Raw genomic sequence first — 20,465 nt, forward strand, 5'->3', positions numbered from 1 at the left:
GAATAAACAACCTTGTCCTCAAGGTTAAATCTTTTCAGTATTTGTGTTGATCATGCCGTGGCTCAGCAAAAAACATCTGCTGTTTGAACCCAAAGATTTACATTGGACTGGATTTACATGGTTTCAGTGCTGGCCCAGTTTTCTTGGTACAGTTTTTGCATTTTGTGTGTGCATCATCTAATTATACTTGGTAAATATGGGAAACACATGGCTCAATTTTACCCCTGCATAAGTTTAAAAGAATTTCTGGCATCAGCTCAGCCTCACATTTTTGCTTATATCAAAGGTTTTTTTTCTTCCTCATCCTCTTATAAAGCGCATTCAGTTGTAATGCAGCATCACAGTTGGATTGCTACACCAGACAATGCAGAACATAAAGGCTAAAGATCAATGAAACTGAATCAGACCTAAATTGAAAAGAGGATCATTTGATTTGACCAGCATCTAATTGCATTAGAAATTTTAAGCCAAGTTAAGCATCATTAATCATTATCAAACACTTGAATCATGAACTCCTCTTAAATGTTCAAAAAATAATGTAACCTCTCAAGTCTATTTATTCATTTACTGTATTATGTATAGCATATAAACCAGATCTGTCCTCCCTCCATGAGGGGCCAGCCCTCCTCTGTCCCGCCCTCAGCCCGGCGGCTCAGCTCCGGCACTATCCACACCGGGACACGCACGCAGAGAAGCTGCAGGAGAGAGAGAAAAAAAAGAAACAGGCGACAAAACCGGACGAAGGCATGAACACAAGCCGCTGGACTCTACAGTGTGAAGGTTGTACGTGTTGATGCAAAGCCGCTGTCCTTCATCGCTCTAACTGGACATCACAGCGGTGATACTCCGGATATCCCACATGGCTGTTGAAGAAGCGCATCATCCTGCAGGAGAGTGTAAACAGTGAAATCATTTGATCCTCGCTGCGGAAAGGACCACTCGGTCTTACTGGGGACAAGGAGGAAGCATGAAGTTTGCGGTGGCGGTGTTGTGGTTTTGCTTGGCTCTTGGGAAGGCTGCTGTGCAAGGTGAGCATCGGGGGGCGGGGAGCATGGACACATTATGTGCGTAAACTGTTGGAGGTGTCAACAACTGTCAGGGCAAAACAAAATAGCGGGTAAACTGAATCAGGGTAAGCACACAAATAATGGTCCACGCGATCTGCACATATCTCATCACTAATAGCCTCTCATCGTTATTCAAACAAACTAATTGGTCAGCTTGTGGCACGCAGCGCTTTATGATAAGGAAGACGACTGTAAAAAGAAGCGTTCGTGTTGCGTAATTCAAGATGTGACTGCACTTTTAATCATACGAGGAAGCAGGACAAACGACGGGGTCAGATCAGAGGAGCGCGTTTATGATTTATTAAAGAATGAGTGCACAGCGCCCCCTGGGGATGTGTGACTGAGGATGGACAGTATAACACCAGAGTAGAACAGAGATGGAACAATGAAAATGCATGAGCATCGAAACGAACGGGGGAAAAGAATTCCCTCACATAATAAAGCTGTTCATGTTTCATATGTTTGGTTATTAAAAGTAAAGAGCAGCATATCGTGTCACTGTGGCGCTGAGCTATATAAAACCGTCAGCTGCTCCCTCTTATATGAAGATTTGTGTTTGTTTAAAGGAATATTAAGCTTTCTATAAGCCATTTACATTATAAGCTATCCAGGATATGCCAAGTTTATTTTTATGCATATGTAGAATATCCACTTATCACTTCAAATAATTTACTTAAAAATGTCTATTTTGGACAATTTTTTACTAATGACATTATTATAATTTGGTTATGATGCACTATTTATATGTAGGTTAAGACAGCATATTGCATCTGATTATATCACGATTAATGTTTTTGACTGCATCTGACCCATCATATTTAGCCTTGAACTCATTGAGATAAGTGCCATTAACCATTTTGAAAAGTCAAGGCTTTCCTTTCTTGTTTCCTTGTGGGCAACCAAGAGCACATATTCACTTTGCTGTCGACGATCTACAGAGGCCTCACATTGGTAATCAGTGGAATTAATGAGGTAAAAAGGTAAAATCACAAAGTTTTACTGTCATTTACATGCACTAATGAGTATAAAATGGGTTCGTCTGTATTTCCCCTCCTACTACTACCCCTCTCAGTGGTACATCCTGCTGTGGTTCCACATGAAACAGATGGTAGTGGTGTCAAGGTGATCATACCACTGTTTCACCCATGGGGTGTTTCAGAATGAGAAAGTAGGCAGGGTGCGTGTTTGCATGCTGGGCCACTCCTGTATCATATCAATCATCATCAAAACCCTTTCACACATACACTCAGCAGAGTGCTGTACATTTACTACTTATATCTTCAATAGAAATAGTTACACACACAAGCACACACTTAGAGTCTGACACACTAATGCATCATAGGCTTTTTTTTTTGTTACATAAATTGAACCCCATCCCCAGAACCATCACAGAGTACACTATAATCAATACTTTCCCTTTCATATCTTCCCAACTACAAATGGATTTATAAATGCACACACATTCAGGGTCAATCAGCATCTCTCTGAAGGAGGGAGCAGGAGCTCTGGTAGGGAACTATTCCTGTAATGTTTAACTAGCATGGCTCCTGCATTTTTGTTGATGGGGATGTTGAATCAGAGAGTAGAGATGTCGGATGGATTCGTCTGGATGACTTTTTCAAGCCCTGTTTAAAATCTTTACAAAGTGAGTGAGGATCTGATGCAATGGGAGGTAATCTGAATCTGAACATGGCTCATAATTAAACTATTAATGCTCTACACACTCAACAGGAAGCAAGAGATAGAATGGTCCACACATGTTTTGTTCTTTATTTTTTAGAGCATTTTCCTTCTCAGCCACTTAGTCATGAAGCCTTGAATGACTGAGTGCTGTTGGTGGTCATCCTTCTGTCAGTTTCTTCCATCTCTCTGGGATTTTTGAAGCTCTATTAGTGATGTTAGTAGGTTATGGTTGCTTTTCTGACAAAGGCCTTTCTTGCTTACTGTATGTGATGAAGCAAGGAAAAGGGACTCAAATGGAGGACTCACACGAGGATGAAGACAGGTAGAAACTGAGAGTATTTAATTAAATGGAAAGCCTTAGAAACAGGAATATTAGGAGAATGCAGAGTTTTGGATCTGACATGCGATGTGAGATGATCAGCGTGGGCCTTTCAAGCAGTGGCCCTTGTAAGTTCAAGACACAACAATACTAAAGAAGACACACGCATACACATACAATAAGAAAGATAAAATCTATTTATGAAAAAACCTGGTCACTTTGCTAAACTTGAACCAACCCAAATGAAGGAAACCCCAATTTTTAACACTACTTTTGCATGTTTGTACACTAGGTGTGAATCATGACTGCTGCATCATTTTATCCATCTCTCTTTCTACCTTGATGCTCCCGTCACTTTGAAACAGGGTAAATCTGAACTCATGTGGCCGTGTTCTGTGGAGTCCTATCTTTATGCTCCCTTGCAAAGTGAAGCATTTTCCAATCAGGTTCACTTACAGTTGTCTTAATACTTAAAAACCTTCTCTCTCTCTCTCTCTCTCTCTCTCTCTCTCTCTCTGTCTCTCTCTTATAGCATCTTTACATTTAGTCTAATGTCAGAAGATTTATGGAGCATTTTAAACACAGTTGTCACCACTACATGATATTTTCTTTTTACCAGCTGTATGTGCTCTTTACCATCAGAGTGGTATACGAAGCTGTGTTTGAATCACTACGATCTGGCTGAAACGCATCAATTACAAGTGGCATCAGAAGTTATGCAGTTTTCTCTGTTTTAGTGACTAAAAATAAAGACGAAACATCCATTTTTATTTGTTAGTCCTTTCCATGATGTTTTTTTTTATCCTAGACATTGAAACAGACATTTTTCAAATGAATAACGTCCGTTTTTTATGTGGAATATGATGTAAGGTAGAGGATAGTGTGCCAGATGATAACCTGCCTATATGCATGTAAGGAAGTAGTTTCTTTATACAATTGTCAAAATTTTGGACACACTTTGATTTGTTTGATACAGACTGCTATTTTGATGATTCTTAAACAGAGTAACATCTTTTCCACAGGAACGAGAAGCCACTTGCTGCATCAGTTATAGTTAAACAACTTGTCAGCTGAAAGAGTCTCTTATCTGTTTGCTTTAATAAACTTTCTTTTTTTTTTTTTTTTTTTTTTTGCAAGGCAATCCAAATGTACAAATATGAATACCCTCCCTCATTGTTTCTCTCTAATAGAGGAGCCTATTATTGAATATCAGTGAAATAGCTTGCACTTATCTTGCATAATCCTCAGATAAGAGACAAGGATAAAAAAAACCTACTTCTTTAGATCAGGACCATTATAAAGTTCAGTGTCTTGCCCAAAGGCCTCCAGGACTTGAGGTACGGCCGCCCATAGTACAGCACATCCATACCAATCTCTGTGTTTAGATGGAAGTAGAAATGGGACATTGTTTTTCGCTTTCTATCAGTTTTGCGCTCCGTTATCATCCCCCTTACCCCACTTAATATATTCTTCTGCACCAACCTCTACCATCCCCCCTCATTCTGTCTCCCTCAGATGCTGGAGGGAATTGCTATGGGTCATTCTGTCTCTCTCCTTCCTTATCAGCTCTCTCCACTCCTCTGATGCATCCCCCTTGTTTGAAAGACTGTTGACTTGAACATCTCTCTTCTGTCCATTGGTCTGTTGCAACATTATACCAAAGACTGTGCCAAATTTTAGCCTCTTATGTAGAGAAATGCTCTAAGCTTTGGGCTGATAAAGCCACTGAGTTACTTTGGGGGTTACATGTGTGCTGCTTATGTTCTAAATACCACATACTGCTTCAAGCATCCAGCTGATCCAGCTGTCATTTGCATCTGGCTTATATACAGTGATTAACAGAGGTTCAGTGTCTTGCTCCAGGACAGTGTTAAAGGACATGGAGCTCTTGGTGAACAATTCTGGTAGTTAGAATAATTTATTTACTTTATGTTTCTAAACAGATTTTAAACAGTTTCTATTTTTTTACCAGCTGGTATATGTCTCCACTTAAATGATGTGCAAATTCCAACCAAACTGATGAACACGTCATGATTTTGCTTCATATCCTTTATAACTGTCCACATAAGGGACCTGATATCCCTCAGCTGTTTGCAAATGAATGGTAAAAGCCTGTTCCTTCATCGTGCAGATTTCCACTGAGTCTAAGTGTCACTCTTTAACTGATGATTATGTCTTCTGCCTGACTGCACGTAGTGCTCTGAGCTCTTTTAGTCTCCCCTGGCAATGGATCTGTCTGAGGTGATCATGTCAGCATGATCATTTTGCCAGCCTTGGGAACTTAGATGGATTCGTTGGGCCATGACCAGCTGTCAGTCTGTGTGTGGTGCTCTAAGTTTTCTGTGTTCAGATCCATGTAGGATGATATAGTATGATTAATGCTGCACTTAGGTTATTTGTTTAATTAATTGAGCAATTAACTGAATAAAATATGTAAAATAGAAAAAAAACCTTGCAAATTAAATGGATAACCAATCACATGTGAGAATCCAAAAGCAGCGAATCGTGCTGCAGTGTTAAATATAATCTAACAGATAGATATAAAAGAATCTTTAAGACTTTGATCTGCTGGTGAGCTAGAGCCTGTGCAAAATTCTGCAGGATTATCAAAGAGTCCATTCATTCGGAAATAGATAAGAAAATCAAACAAATGAACACTCACAAGGATTTAAAACCTAGGAATTAAGATGTGTTATAAGATGAGAATTAAAACTGGAAGTAATGAGACTTGTTGAACATGCAGGGGCAGTTGGTTCAGCAAAGACCTGGTCTCCTTTGCTCACCAACCTTAATTTCATAACAAAAAAACAACTGATCTGTTTATCTGAGAAATATAGAAGGAAAATGGAAGCATGTAAGAGGTTAGATATACTAGGGAGCTAGCCCACTATGTGCCTTATAAGTCAGCAATACAATAAAATACTGTGGAGAGGTGCTCACACTTACAGTTATAGAAATAACAGTTTGACTTTATGTAACTGCATCATTTTAAATAAACTAATTTTGACCACTGAGTTCCTCATACTCAGAAGTTTTTTTTTTTACCAGTACAGTGAGGCATGTGAAAGGTATTGTCTTTCACATTTCTGAATGTTGAGCTAACAGACATGCAACCAAGACATTTGGGCCAAACTTTCATGTTCCGCTCAAAATGAAGCGTAGCAATGTGGTGATCCTTTTACTTGAATTTAACGCTGGTCAAAATATTTTGTTTATGGCCAAATATTGCAAGAATAATGACATCTCGTTTGATCTAAGTCATACTTTGTGATATTTTATATTAAAGCTGAAGGTGTTAATATAAAATAGGAACATGTTACAAGTATATTAACTTCAGAGTTACCAGCATGGTATAGTAGCAGTATGGAGAGCCATGAGTTTGTAGCCCATTCTTTGTTTATTCCGTCTTTGTAAAATTTACACAAATATGAAATCTGTCCAGCTTTCCTTTCTGTTCTCCTCACTTCGGTTTTCCTCCTGTTCTTTCCAGCCCAGGAGGACTTTATATCTCTGGCTGAGTTGGAAGACTCCTTATTGAGAAACCTCTTCAATGGTTACCAGAAGTGGGTGCGGCCTGTCCAGCATGCCAACGACACTATAACTGTACGCTTTGGACTAAAGATCTCACAGCTGGTTGATGTGGTGAGGAAATTTTATAAACAGTCACAAATGCACAGAAAACATGAGGTAAAAGGAATTCTTTGACAAGCAGAAGACTGCATCTACCCTCTTCCAATCTATTAAAAACATTATTAGCATGTTTTAATTGTTCACAATCTCTGCTGTGACGGTGAAGAGTTGTAAACGTTAAAAAGTTTTCATGAAGTACTCATAAATAGTCATTGTTTTAGTAGTCAGTCTCAGTGTGGAGAATTAGATGGCTTCCTGACAGGTGAGCTAAAAGCTATTAAGAATGGGGCCACCAGAGGAGCACGTTGTTTTGCTTTGTAAAGTTGATGAAACCTGAAAGATTTTATAGCAAATGTTGTAATGCGGCTTTTTACACTGCACATCTCCCTCAGAAGGTTACATCACTCACATGTCTCGCAGCCTGGACTGGGCTGCAGACCGTGCTGCAGCACAGACGTTCACCAGCTGAGAACGACAAAGTAAACAAACATATATATTTACGACTGTAAATTGTTTGAGGTTTAACGTTTATGACGCTTTCTCCCTTCTAACGAATGTTTTAGCTTCAGATTCTTTAAACTAAGAGCAGGTATACTGTCAGAAAAAGGAATACAGGGTGAGTACATTTCTGTCCCCTAAGGGGCAATCTAGACTTCTGTACTCACCAAGGCTCATAACCAGACTTCAAGGTAACTTTGTGTTCATTTTTGAGGGTCTCTGAGGTGTATTTGTTCCCATACAGTAAATGGTATATATGTGTGCTTTTTTTCTACATATTATGTAAAATTAGGAGATACTCTGATAGAAAGGAAAGTTAAACACGCTTTGAATAACTAAATCCCACAGATGAAGTCTATAAGAAGAAAACAAATCATTTTAAAGTAATTAGGAAATAGCAATTAAAAGAAGTGGCCCAGGTCAGGAGGACCAAGAAAACTTTATGAGCTTACTGGTGTTGGCTTCCTAGAAGGGCAAGTCAAAGCCTGTTTGACAAGAAAAGACCATCAGAAAGATTCTGCAGACTGGAAGAGGCTGTGCTGTCTTCGGTACAGCACCAGCACAAATGTGATCTTTGTGGACGAGTCATCAGAGGAGTACTTTTTCCTTTGTCCTCACACAAAATTCAGCATCATAGGAATGCAAACATCCAAACAAAGCTGGTCCATTGTGGATATAAAACACATGAATGTCTTGGGGTAAAATGGAATTTCTTGGTAAAAAGTAAAGATACGTCTAAGAAACAGAATATAAAATACAGCAGCTGTTATGAGACAGTTATATCTTTTCATCCCTTATTTCTTCAGTTATTCACACTTCCTTAAACTTTGTATGTGGATGTTGACAAGGGTCAGAGCACAGCCATGCACGGCGACTTCTTTAGGAAACTTCATTTTTCCTTTCCTTTCCTCTGCTTTCAGAATGGATCTAAAATAGAGAAAACTTATATGAAACTGGGAACAATTATGAGAGAAAGTTTAGTGTTCAGCAACATCAGTATATGAGTTGTTTTTATGTGTGTGATGTTTGTTAGATCTATTACATCCATCCAGTCTGGGTCCATGAAACCCCAAACTTAATTTAAAAGATCATTACCTCAACAGCAGTGCCAGCCTCAACCTCCAGTCCCGTCCCTGTCATTCATCACGTTTAAGATCTTTGTCTTTTACCTATTTGTAAGCAGTGTAGTTAGACTTGTTGAACCTGATGCTTCATTCATAGCTGTTTTTATTGAAATCTGCAGGAACTCAGCCCAACTTATATAATGTTAAACTGCCAATATTATACGGTTATATCCCTCTGAGCAGTGAAAAGTTAAAGGAGGAGGGTAAAAGGGAGGACAAGAACTTCACTTTTTATAGGAAAGAGAGAAGAAAATAAAGACTGCAATAAGGACTGGGGATTATTTTAATTTATTGTTTGAGTTCAAAGACTAAATTAGATGATAGATTGTATTAATAGATTGTATATTTAATAGAAAAACATTTTTAGGAAATTAGGATGCAAAAGAAGCTAGAAGATGGTTATCAGAAGCCAAATGAAGGACTATTGTAAGGGTTTTATAGGAGAGTGCCATCTTGTGGTGCATTCGTTGTATTTTTAACTCAGATTTTTTTTTTTTTTTAGGTAAAATGCACTCTGGTTTTCACAAGCACCTATTGAGAAAAGAACAATCTATTCTGAAGTTTCCTCATTCTTTAAATGTGCTTTCTTCAAGCACATCTTCAGAAACAATGAAAAGATCTCCATCTGCGTTTTTCTCCACTTAATCTTCCATCAGCCTCTTTCACTGGGACTTTTAATGTTGTTTATATTTCATTCATTTAGCAAAATCATGGGATAGGGAGCAAGAGTTGTGTTTCTTTTTTTTCTTTTTTTTGTATCATTGTTGAAAAATGTAAATGTATGTTGAAAGTTTAATTCTAAAAGCTTTTTTTTCTTCTTCTTCCTGTACTTTATAAGTAGCAGATCATACTTTAAATTTCAGGCTTAAATTTTTTTTTATGCTTAAATTTTGGTCTGCAGCTTCTGGTTTGCTCCTCATTATCTTCTTGTTATAAACTAATTTATTTATTTTTTTCTTACAGGATGAAAAGAACCAGTTAATGACTACGAATGTCTGGCTCTGGCAGGTAAAAATAAATTTTATATCTACATTTACAAATACCGAATCTTCAATTTGATAGTTAATTTTCCTTCACTTCACGTGAAAGTAATACAGGTTGATAAGAAATGATTCATTGGCTGGTCATGTGCTGCTGTGGCTCTTTTAAAGGATATCACTCATTCTGATGTACTTACATGCCCAAAGACATGCATGTCAGGTTAATTGGTCGTTTTAAACTCCCTAGAATTTAATGTGAGCATTGGGGGTTCTTTGTATCTGTTTGTTGGCCCTTTGATGGACTGGTGACCTGTCCAGGATGTACTTGCCTCTCACCTCCTAATTGTTGGGATAGGCTTCAGCTTCTCCACGACCCTGAATCGGACTAAGGGGAATAAAAAAATGAATGAATGAATGATGTACTGAAATCTACTGTATGACTATTTAACAAAGTGCATCAGTCCCATATAATTATTTTCAGTGGACACATGTCCAACGTGTGATATGAAAAATGGAAAGTCAATAAAGATACTTATTAAGGGATTGAACATTAAATGTGTGCCCTGCTTATTGTTTTCATTTCAGAAAAAAAAAACTACTATGAGCTGTATGTAGCTGCCTTACAATTCCACTTAGAAACACTATAGTAAATCCACAATTAGTCATCCATGATTAAATTATTATTTATCACATTTTCATAATTAAAAAAAACATTACCTCTATTATGTTGCTAAGAGAACTCTATTTTGACCCAGAAACTATGATGAAGCCACTTCCTGTCAAACTTCCCACCAATCAGAAAGCTCAAATTGAAGGTAATGTCCACATAGGAGCAGCGAGAAATCAACAAGTGACAAGAATTTTATGTCTGTCTGATAAAAACAAAAATAATGGACCTCTATGGCTGGAATGAAGACAATAGCATGTTTTTGACACACAGTGGTGCAAAAAGCAGATGAGTTGCAGCTGGTTTTGTGAGGATAGCAGGTAAAAAGTGGCATAAATAACTGGATATGAGGAAAAAGTGTAAATATGTAAATAGTTTGTTGTGTATTTGTGTCAATGCCACTTTTTTATCTCCTGAAAGCCAAGACTTGAGAGAATGATATGCAGATAAGAAAAGACCTGGTCACCGTTACACAAGATCTGTGTTATTTAAGTACTGTTAGTAATAAATTCTGTTTTCTTTTTTTTTTTTTTTTTTTTGGTTGGCCTATATGGTCCTATAGCTATTGAGAAATTCATTTTACATCATTTTAGTCTCATAATCTGCCAACTGAGGCTGTCCTGAGAAAAAAAATCATGTCTGCCTGTTGAGTTAAGTTTTGGTATTATTTCAGGAGTGGATTGATGTGAAGCTGAAGTGGAACCCAGATGACTACGGAGGTATTACCTCAATCAGAGTGCCGTCAGAGACTATATGGCTGCCTGACATAGTTCTATATGAAAAGTGAGTTACTCAGTACAAATCCGTGGCACACTGTTAGTGTTTGGCCAGTCTGTTAAATTAAAAGTTATTTTCCATTCTTCCGTCTCTACCATCTGATTCTCTTCCTGTTTTATTTCCCAGTGCTGATGGTCGCTTTGAAGGTTCCCTGATGACCAAAGCCATCGTGCGCTGGGATGGGACTATAACATGGACTCCACCAGCGAGCTATAAGTCCTCCTGCACCATGGACGTCACTTTTTTCCCCTTTGACCGACAGAACTGCTCTATGAAGTTTGGCTCGTGGACTTATGATGGAAACATGGTGGACCTTGTCCTGGTGGATCACTATGTGGATCGTAAAGACTTCTTTGACAATGGAGAGTGGGAAATCCTCAATGCCACAGGAGTAAAAGGAAGTAGGAGGGATGGGGTATACTGGTACCCATTTATCACCTACTCTTTCATCCTTAAGAGGCTGCCCTTGTTCTACACTCTGTTCCTTATCATCCCATGCCTTGGGCTGTCCTTTCTTACTGTGCTGGTGTTTTATTTGCCATCAGATGAGGGAGAGAAACTGTCTCTTTCCACATCAGTGCTGGTGTCACTTACTGTGTTCCTGTTGGTCATAGAAGAAATCATCCCTTCATCCTCAAAGGTTGGTATCCTACGTGGCTTTAAAACACAACCCCGCTCTCATTCCCAAGTTCGTACTTGGCTGTAATTTGTTAGATCCACCCCACATTTTGTGTGCTCACTTATCCTATCTGTTAAATAAAGAAAGCCCCACTAAACAAAGATCAGAACAAAAAGTCTTCCCAGTTAATAGCAGCTTAAACTTTATCAGTTTTTGTCAACACAGTTCAGAAGACTTATGATTATTCTGAGTCAAATATAAAGTTACAGAGAAACAAACCTTAAAAACACAAAACTGTCCAGAAGCCTTTTTTCCTTGTTTGTTTTTTAAAGCTTTTAAGTGCTGTTATATAGAAGACTGTTTAAAGAAAGTATTACTCACAGTACTTGTGTGTAACATGTGGATTTTGATATAAATGGTAGAAATGAAACAAAAACCCAACATTTGGCTGTAAATGATATAAAATTAGGTATGTTAAAGTTAATGTATAATTAACGCACCGTCAGCGTGGTTTCAGGTGATGCAGAAATAATGTGGTTGTTGTGAAGCAGAAATGGAGACAGAATTCATCTTTTATGCAGACAGTTGAATTTTAAAGCTCTGGACAAGACTAAGGTCATTTTAATCCATTGTCCTTACCATTAGTACATCGTGTCTCAAACACACAGCTGATTCAGAAAGCCCTCCTCCTCCTGTCAATGATGGGATATGTCTCTTAGCAAACCTCCACCCACCTCGAACCTAAGTGGAGGTTTGCAAAGTATTTAGATGCATCAGAAGAACTCAGTATTTGCATCCTAACTGTGGTTTAGTCAATGCATGAGTAGGACAAATTTATGATGTTGGACTCATGTTTTACACATTTGGCACAACTTTCACTTTTACATCTACAGGTGATCCCACTAATTGGAGAGTACCTGCTCTTCATCATGATCTTCGTCACCTTCTCCATCATCGTCACTGTCTTTGTTATTAATGTCCACCACCGCTCCTCTGCCACCTATCACCCCATGGCCCCATGGGTGAAGAGCCTCTTTCTTCAGAGACTGCCTCGACTGCTGTGTATGAGGGGGCACACTGATAGGTAACTCGTAGTATCTTTCTTTTCTCTTTGGCCAAGAGTTCACATTAAACAAATTCACTTAATATAGGTTAATTTATGTAAAATACACCATCATACTGTAAGCTATGCAGCCTCTCAGTGTAAATAAATAACTACACAAATACCCTCAGATACCACTTCCCAGATATCGAGATGCGAAGCCCGGAGCTGAAGCCCCGGCGAGGTGCAGGCAAGCGAGGGGTTCCTGGCCACAGTGGCAGTCAGCAGCGAGGAGCGCTGGGGGGGAAGGAGGATGAGAACCAAGCGTGGCTGGCGATGCTGGAGAAAGCCACAAATTCAGTTCGCTACATCAGCCGCCACATCAAGAAGGAACACTTCATACGAGAGGTATGTGGGTGGGTGTATGATGAATGTGTTCTCAGGGGCGGTTCTAGGGGGTTCCAGGGTGGGACAGTGCCACCCTGATAGCAGGCTTGGACCCCCATGTGGCCCCCTGCTGAGAGCTGGGGGCATTAATTTATTTTGCAATAAATTCATTTGACACATGATGTGGAACCAAATTGCAGCTCAACTTTCCAGTCAGACCCTATAAAAGGATGCACCACCAGTGGATTTAACTGGAGTTCATAAGTATGTAGCAGTGTTCTTACAAGCCTAAACAAATTAGGGCTGTCTGAATTAACATGTTAATGCAAGGAGATTACTCTGTGAAATTATTTTGTTTAACATATTAACTCATAAACTACTAAATTATTATTTATGCTATATTAAAAATCCATAAGTGGCTTTATCTAAGAGAAGCTGATTTTGGGCATGTAGACCTCCTTGTCACAGCGGTGAACAGAATCCACCAAAAACTACTTTATGTGCCCCCAGCCTAAACCCTCACCCCCCCAATGTTGGTCTAGAACCACCCCTGTGTGTTCTCATGCATGTTCTGTCACATTTTATACTCTTACAGCTAGAATCCATTTTCTTTTGTGTCTCATTTGCTCTACAAACTCTTTTTAAAATGTATCCAGACTGAAGGATGTTTTGTTGTGAATAAATGTGTGAAGTTGAGAATCACACGTGTGAACTTTATTCTGCTGTGTTTGACTGTCTCATCAGGTAGTACAAGACTGGAAATTTGTGGCTCAGGTGTTGGACAGAATTTTCCTGTGGGCCTTCCTCACAGTGTCAATACTGGGAACTATTCTAATCTTCACTCCAGCTCTGCAGATGTACCTCAGCACACCTTAATGAAAACAAACACAAGTCATGAAACCTCACCAACGGCTCATTTTTCTTTCCCTGTCAGTATTTGACTGTGATTTATTGATAAAGTTCAATAAATTTCTCATACTGTGTATTTCTTTGTAGGACCAAGCTTGGGCTACAAACTTTAACATCCCAGCATCATGGACTGCACCTTATAATAACCACAAGAAAATAACTTTATTTTCTAAATTTGACCAGTCTTCACATTAATCTGCATGTACAGGTATTTAAAAGTGTGACAATAATAATCAGATTAAAATAGCACAAAGTAATCTAACATTCATGTTTGTTTGACTGTAACATTGCAGCTGTAGTTGCAAAAGTATGCACATCATCACTTCATGAAAATGAGTTTTATCTGTCACATGCACTTTGTTGTCAAATCGTACTCTGTTGTATGTTATGTAATGATATCACAATAAAAATAAATCTGAAATAATTTTTTCTTTTCTGTGGAGACTAATTTGATGATGACAACCAAGAAAAAAGCAAGCAGCTAACCAGACAAGCCTTTAAAAAGCCTCTAAGTTTTCCTGCTTCAGTGTTTTGGTCATACTGTTGGCACCACGTAAGCACATATGAAGAAAAGTGGAGGGACTATAAGGTGTCCCATGTCTTTAATACATACATCTGCAAGAACTCCTATAAAACAGCTCAGAGAACACAGTGAAGACCGGTTGTGAAAGGGTCTGCTGTTTTTATCACAGAACCAAACACAAGAGAACAACCTCATCACTGGCATCTCCTCGGGAAGCACAGCAAAGACTGGTCCAGGTTTTATGATAACAAAGGAGATGACTTTCCTTGCCTTTTTTTTAATCTCATGTTCGGTTTCCTCCTGCAGGTTTTTGTTTAAATAAGTTTGAAACACCTGAGTAGGCTTCACAAAATATTTGTGGATCTTTCATTCAAAGGATAATTGTATTAATTAAATAATTTATGTTTTAAATGAAAATCCCTTCCCACTGTATTTAATGTGATGAAAGTTTCTGGCAACCCACTCACTTCAGTAAGGTTGTTTTTTAATTAATTTATTTATGTATTTATTTATTTATTATCACAACACCCTCCTATATCAGGCTTTTTTCTTAACTGTTTAAAGGCACAGAATGAGAGAAAATGATTAGGAAATGATCAGGCTGTGTAGAGTGGACCACTCGCACTGTCTTTGGCTGTAATGACATTGTATCACCAGTAGATGGCAACAAATACATTCTCTCTAGTTAATAAAACACCTAGCGTCTCAAACTTGCTTGATGAAAATAAATCAAATGGGGTAAATGAGCTAATAAACAAAGGTAAAAAAAAGGAGAGTGTACCTATTGCAGCTCTTGACTCCCTGTTATTATTACTTATTTTATCTTTTTGTGCAATAATGAGGATTTTGTCATCTACAACAAATTGTTCACTTGTCTCTCCCTGACAATATCACTGTGTCCTGTGCTTTGACCTAGTTTTTTAGATGGCATGACTTTTTCTGTCTGATTAAAAATGCCTGGCATGCTTAAACGAAGTCTCTCCGCTAGTTCCATGCACTTGCACAGTCTGACCTCAGCCTCCTCTTCTATTATTCACAGCTGCAGATCTGAGTCAGGCAGACAGGTGTGTGTTTGTGAGTGCACAATTATGCATGTGTGACACAGACAGACTGTGACAGAAGTCTCAGTAGAAAATAAACAACCTTTTAATTCTTTGAATGGAAAAAAAAAATCTATGACTTTATACGAGGCACTCAAAATCTTTATATGAGAAGTTAAATATCCCACAAATTTATATTACATGCATTTACTTTCCCGGAGCTGCTGGAAAATGTATTATGAAAATAAATTCTAAACTGTAGGACAGGAAGCATCGGCCACAGTCAAAACCTCCCCTTAATCTAAACCAAATTATAAAGACTTTAAGACAGAAATAGAATTGATTAGTATTCTAGTAGCTGTTGTGCTTTGGCATAAAAGTCATGTAAGCTAGAAAATCCTGATTTAGTTTCTATTCTAACTGAATTTCTAGGAAAGGGGGACTTGTTGCGTCATCCACTGCTGTTATATCAGTTTTAGTTCAGCTTAGTGACATAAAATTGTTGGACTGCTTTGGGTGCCACATTAGTGTAACTGTTGCTTGTGCATAGTAATTAAGTTGACGTGACTCATCTCATATGGTGCAAACAAGATGTTTCTGCATTTGCACACACACAGAGAACATTAAAGCAGCTGCATATGCCTTAAACAAATTTTCCCCATAATCTACAGAACCACTGATATAGCCTGCAAAAGAAAATGTACAATTGGCTTAGTTAGTTCACTTTATTAAGGACACACATGGCTCCATAGTAAAAAAGAAAAATGGAAGAAAAATAAAATGAGATAAAATCCAGTGTCACAAGTTTACTTGAAGGGCAAGGTTTGATTTAAACTGGATTAAACAAACTCATGATTAACAAATCCCATTTTCGGAGAAACCGTTATTTTTTTCTAAAATTCAACACTGAAATCTGCATCTTCTCAGTTTGTTTATTTTACAAACACAAATACAAGTTTGATAATTTTCAGTGCCCTCAATGAAGAGATTAACTTTAAGAGGATCATGAAAACAAATCTCGCTAATTTAATCTGTCAAGCACACTCTGTATGGGTGAAACCACACCAATGGAAGTCATGCAGAAGGACATCTGGCACTTCTTGGGAAAAAAATGTCACCTTGAAGGCAGCGTATGTCTCATATATTCCAATATCTCATAAATTCTCATCCTACAAGAGTCCTCTTTGAGGAGGAAGAAGATTTCTAATTCTTTGTAAAACTCTGCATTTCGATGTTGTTTGCTATCAAGGATGGCAGTTATAGTTTTTTCTTTAATAATTTGTAAAAAAAAAAAAAAAACACTTTATGACAGTGTAAAAACGTTTTAGTGATATTTTTGAGTTTTTTTTTAAAATGCATGATTTCTGTTAACATTTTTTTTTATTTACTATGATATTTAGATTTTGCACAATTCTAGGGGTATTTGGAAATACGCCTAATGGTTCCTTTACACAAGTACAAGTCGTCCAAACATAGAGTCCGGATTTATCATCTGTGTTTGATAACAGCCTGGATGCTCTTTCTTATCACTGGCACATAAAGCCAAATGTCAGTTTTACCCAAAAAAGGCTAAAATGCTGACCCATCTGACCACAGAATACATCTCTACTTTCTGCCCATCTGAGATAAGCTTGTATACAGAAAAGTCAGCAGCATGTCGGTGTGGAGTTCATGTTACATTTCTGGCTACATTCATCATGACTGCATGATGGTTTTTTATGCAGTACAGACTCAAATGGCGTTGCATCCTTCTATGCTGTGTCATATTTTGTGTGGTGATAATATGAACCCTAAGACACTTCATACAATGAAGGTTTCTGATACCACAGCTTAACAAGACTTGTTCCTTAGTTCCACAGTTTACTTCCAGCTTATCTGGCTTTTCTTTACACTCTTCAGGTTTGTTTTAGTTTCCACTCAACAGCTCCAGCATTGACTGGATCAACACGTCTTCCATGTGATGCCCCTCGTTGTTGATAAGGGGATGTAGATCCTAGCAGCAGTCACACTGTATGATGATCACAGTAAAGCCTTGACGCTTTCAGAAATTTATCTCTGATTAACTTTGGTCACAAACTGACAATATCTGTTTTTGAACCTCTCACTGTGTGATGTAAGACTACAATTTTCAGTCACAATCATCAAGACTTTACATTTCTCTATTTTTCTGGGACAAATGAGAATCACAAATCATGTATCAGGCCACCGTTGATGAATGCTTGTTTTATACCCAATCCTGACACCCTCACCTGTCAACAATTATACTGCTGATTGCAGATCGTTAAAAAATTAAGTTACTTCTATATCTTTTTAACTTTTCTGCCCTTGCCTCCCTTCCTAATTCTTTTGAGGGCATTGTTGGCATAATTTATTTTGTGTCTGTGTTTGTTCATTAATTAAACAAATTAATAAAAATGCAGATGAAAGTTTTTTTTTTTTTTTTTTTTTTTTTTTTTTTGCTTTGTTTTTTGCATTTTAGAAAACAACCCAGTTTTTTCTGGGCATTTTATGAGCTTTAGGAATATAACCCACAGAAATTCTTTGGCGAGCGGACGTAATGTTTTTAGTTCTAAAGGTATTTTGACTCAGTTTTTTCCATCTGAGAGAACATTCACTGCAAAATCAGATAACCAGAACACAGCCCGAGCTGTTTTTCATGTGTCAGAGATTTCACTGACACTGTTTCAGAGAGAAACCAACTTAAATTACAGAAGAAAGTTTCCTCCTGAGCAACATTCATACAATGTTTGGATTCATCTTTGCTCAGTATTGACAAGCAACATGCATAGATTCGTCTCTGTGGAACAGAAACTATTCCAGAAGCAATGAAAGAGAAAAGATTGAAAAGGTGATCATATCAGCTCTTGGCAGAATTTCTGGGCATATAGAAAGACTCAATATTGTACCTCACATCTGTTATCACAAGTGTGAACCGAAGCTCATCTGGATGGAAAGCCCGTCTCTCATGCATTCTTATTAAATAAGAGATGGAATGGCATTAGGTTTCCTGGGAGTTCTTAATTTTCTTGGGGCAAGAATAACAGTAATCAATGTAAAAATTAACTAACTAACTAAATAAATAAATAAATGATAGTAAAACAAATATATTTATTTTAATGATGACTTTTAGCATTGCATACATAAACTGAGGTAGAAATGGTTTTGTGAGGTTTATTTCAACACATTTTTCTGAAAGAATACAGTACAGTCACTGAAAAATGTGCTGCATCGTATGATAAGTATTAACATTAAAGGGTCAATGGTGCAATTCCAGGTTTTGGGCAACATCATGAGGACATAACAGGGTCCTGGCTCTATTGCTAAAAGTTATTAGAAAGACTTATTAGAAGAAATAATAAACCTGCATTTCCTGTGCTCACATTCAATTCATTAAAAATGATGAGCAGGAAAAAAATTATTTCCTAAAGTTTCTAAATTCTAAAAATTTGTGTCTTAGACACGTGGAATTTATACATTTTGAAATTAGCTTAAACTGACATCAACTGTGTTGCAATTTCCCTTTAAATAATGCCAGCAAAGATAGAGCTATAAGGACTTCTTATTTATTAAACAATTTGTGCATCCAAAAATCTATAAATGTGGACACTAGTAAATCTACGTAGCTCAGTTTGGTTTGTCAGTCTTTGCATTGTTGGCCACAGTGTTGCTGCCTGCTGTGTTTACCTGCAGTATAGTGGTGTTTATTTATTTATTTTTATCTATCTTTTTAATTTTGGGCTGAAAACACATGCAGGTTCCATCTGAGCCATCTTTAGAAACAAGATAATCCTGTGCTGTGGCATGATCACAAGTCCAGCCGTATGTTTAATACTTTTGATGAGAGACTTATATGTTTTTAATGTGTCTGGGATGCGCTCAAGGCTACTGTGTTAGAAATTAATGTGTGATAAAGGAAGGCAGGCGCCTTTTATGATTTAATATATGTTCTCTTACAAATACACTAAGAATATCAACCTCTGTTTCTGTAGGCAAAGCCAAAAGGATCTTTACTTAGTGTGAGATGATGGCGGGTCTACACATATACGTAACGCTGTCCAGATCGAAACCAGAGGGAAGAAGAAAAGAGGAGGAGACATGTTAAAATGGAAGGTTTGAACACAAGCAAGAGGAGAGTGATAGCTGTTGAGGGCTAAAGGAGTGCTACAATCACTCCTTTGTCTGAGGATATCACAGATGCTCACAGGCAGAGCTGCAGGAGAACAGGAGATATGTAGGGAAGCAGAAAGGTAGAGAAGGTGGGATTAACAGGGACACATGGGGTAAAAGAAGAGAGGAAAATGTGACTCCAGGAAAGAATGAGGAATATGATGCAAAGTAGGCAGGAGCAGCATAAATGAATGAGCTGAGATGAACAGGGCGATTATGAGTGCATCACACTGAACAACCACATGAGATGTCTCCTTACATCCTAATGAGGCTACAAGCCCCCATCCCCAAACACACACACACACACAAATGTCACAATAACACCCCATCGTCTCTCGCAGTAGTGGAAGGTGAGAAGCCCATGTGCCCTGAAGATGTTGCTCCTCCTGCTGACAGCATCACACTGAAGCACAGGCAGACGTCTCATTAGCGGTAATTATGTGATACAATATGTTATTACAATTAGCCATGCACCATAATTAACCTCCCCGCATGGCTGCCATGCTGATTAGAGATAAGTTCAGGGAGGCATTGTGTTCATCTAACTTATTTCATTGACTGATCTGCTGAAGCACAGAAATGCTCACAACTGTGTGTAGGAACACTTCTGTAACTAAATTCATATGGATCAGAGCTGAATTACTAGCAGAATATTTTGGGGGATGTTGAGCTGTAGGGCTTTGACAAATACAGTTAAAGGCTAAATTCCCATTTCTATGGATATATTAAAGTAATTCTTACACAACTGCATGTCAAATGCAACACTGGCTAAGTCAATTTTGTATCATCTTTCTTGCCAAAGCAAAACACATCCTATTTTGAAACAGTCTTAGTGTTTGCAATAATGGTGAGAAATCCCAAACAACCCACTCTGTTTAAAAGTACATCCTTCAAGGTGTCCTAAGAAGCCAGAAAATTTTTAAACCTAATCCACTTCTATCCATGTTCAATAGTTTGCATTAATCTTCCTTCCTTCCTATGCTGATGTATTTCTTGTTGCATTCTGGCTACCTGTAATCGCTCATTAAAAATT

General features: G+C 38.0%; 1 protein-coding gene across 1 annotated transcript; it reads left to right on the forward strand.

Moving 5' to 3' along the window:
- The first annotated feature begins 679 nt into the window (after nt 1-679).
- chrnb3a (cholinergic receptor nicotinic beta 3 subunit a) lies at nt 680-14,524 on the forward strand. Its single transcript, XM_041984113.1, has 8 exons — nt 680-1,028; nt 6,560-6,711; nt 9,285-9,329; nt 10,642-10,751; nt 10,872-11,385; nt 12,258-12,448; nt 12,598-12,814; nt 13,538-14,524. Exons 1-8 carry the CDS (start codon nt 968-970, stop codon nt 13,667-13,669), a joined length of 1,422 nt encoding a protein of 473 aa, XP_041840047.1. The 5' UTR covers nt 680-967; the 3' UTR covers nt 13,670-14,524.
- The last annotated feature ends 5,941 nt before the right edge of the window (nt 14,525-20,465 follow it).

The sequence above is a fragment of the Melanotaenia boesemani genome, chromosome 4 (assembly GCF_017639745.1).
Source record: "Melanotaenia boesemani isolate fMelBoe1 chromosome 4, fMelBoe1.pri, whole genome shotgun sequence".
Taxonomy (NCBI): Eukaryota; Metazoa; Chordata; class Actinopteri; order Atheriniformes; family Melanotaeniidae; genus Melanotaenia; species Melanotaenia boesemani.

Excerpts from the sequence above, each read along its gene's own strand:
- chrnb3a (XM_041984113.1), top strand. The coding sequence starts at position 968 with ATGAAGTTTGCGGTGGCGGTGTTGTGGTTTTGCTTGGCTCTTGGGAAG. Across the intron at positions 9,330-10,641 it reads CGAATGTCTGGCTCTGGCAG|GAGTGGATTGATGTGAAGCT; the intron begins GTAAAAATAAAT and ends GTATTATTTCAG. Across the intron at positions 11,386-12,257 it reads TCATCCCTTCATCCTCAAAG|GTGATCCCACTAATTGGAGA; the intron begins GTTGGTATCCTA and ends TTACATCTACAG.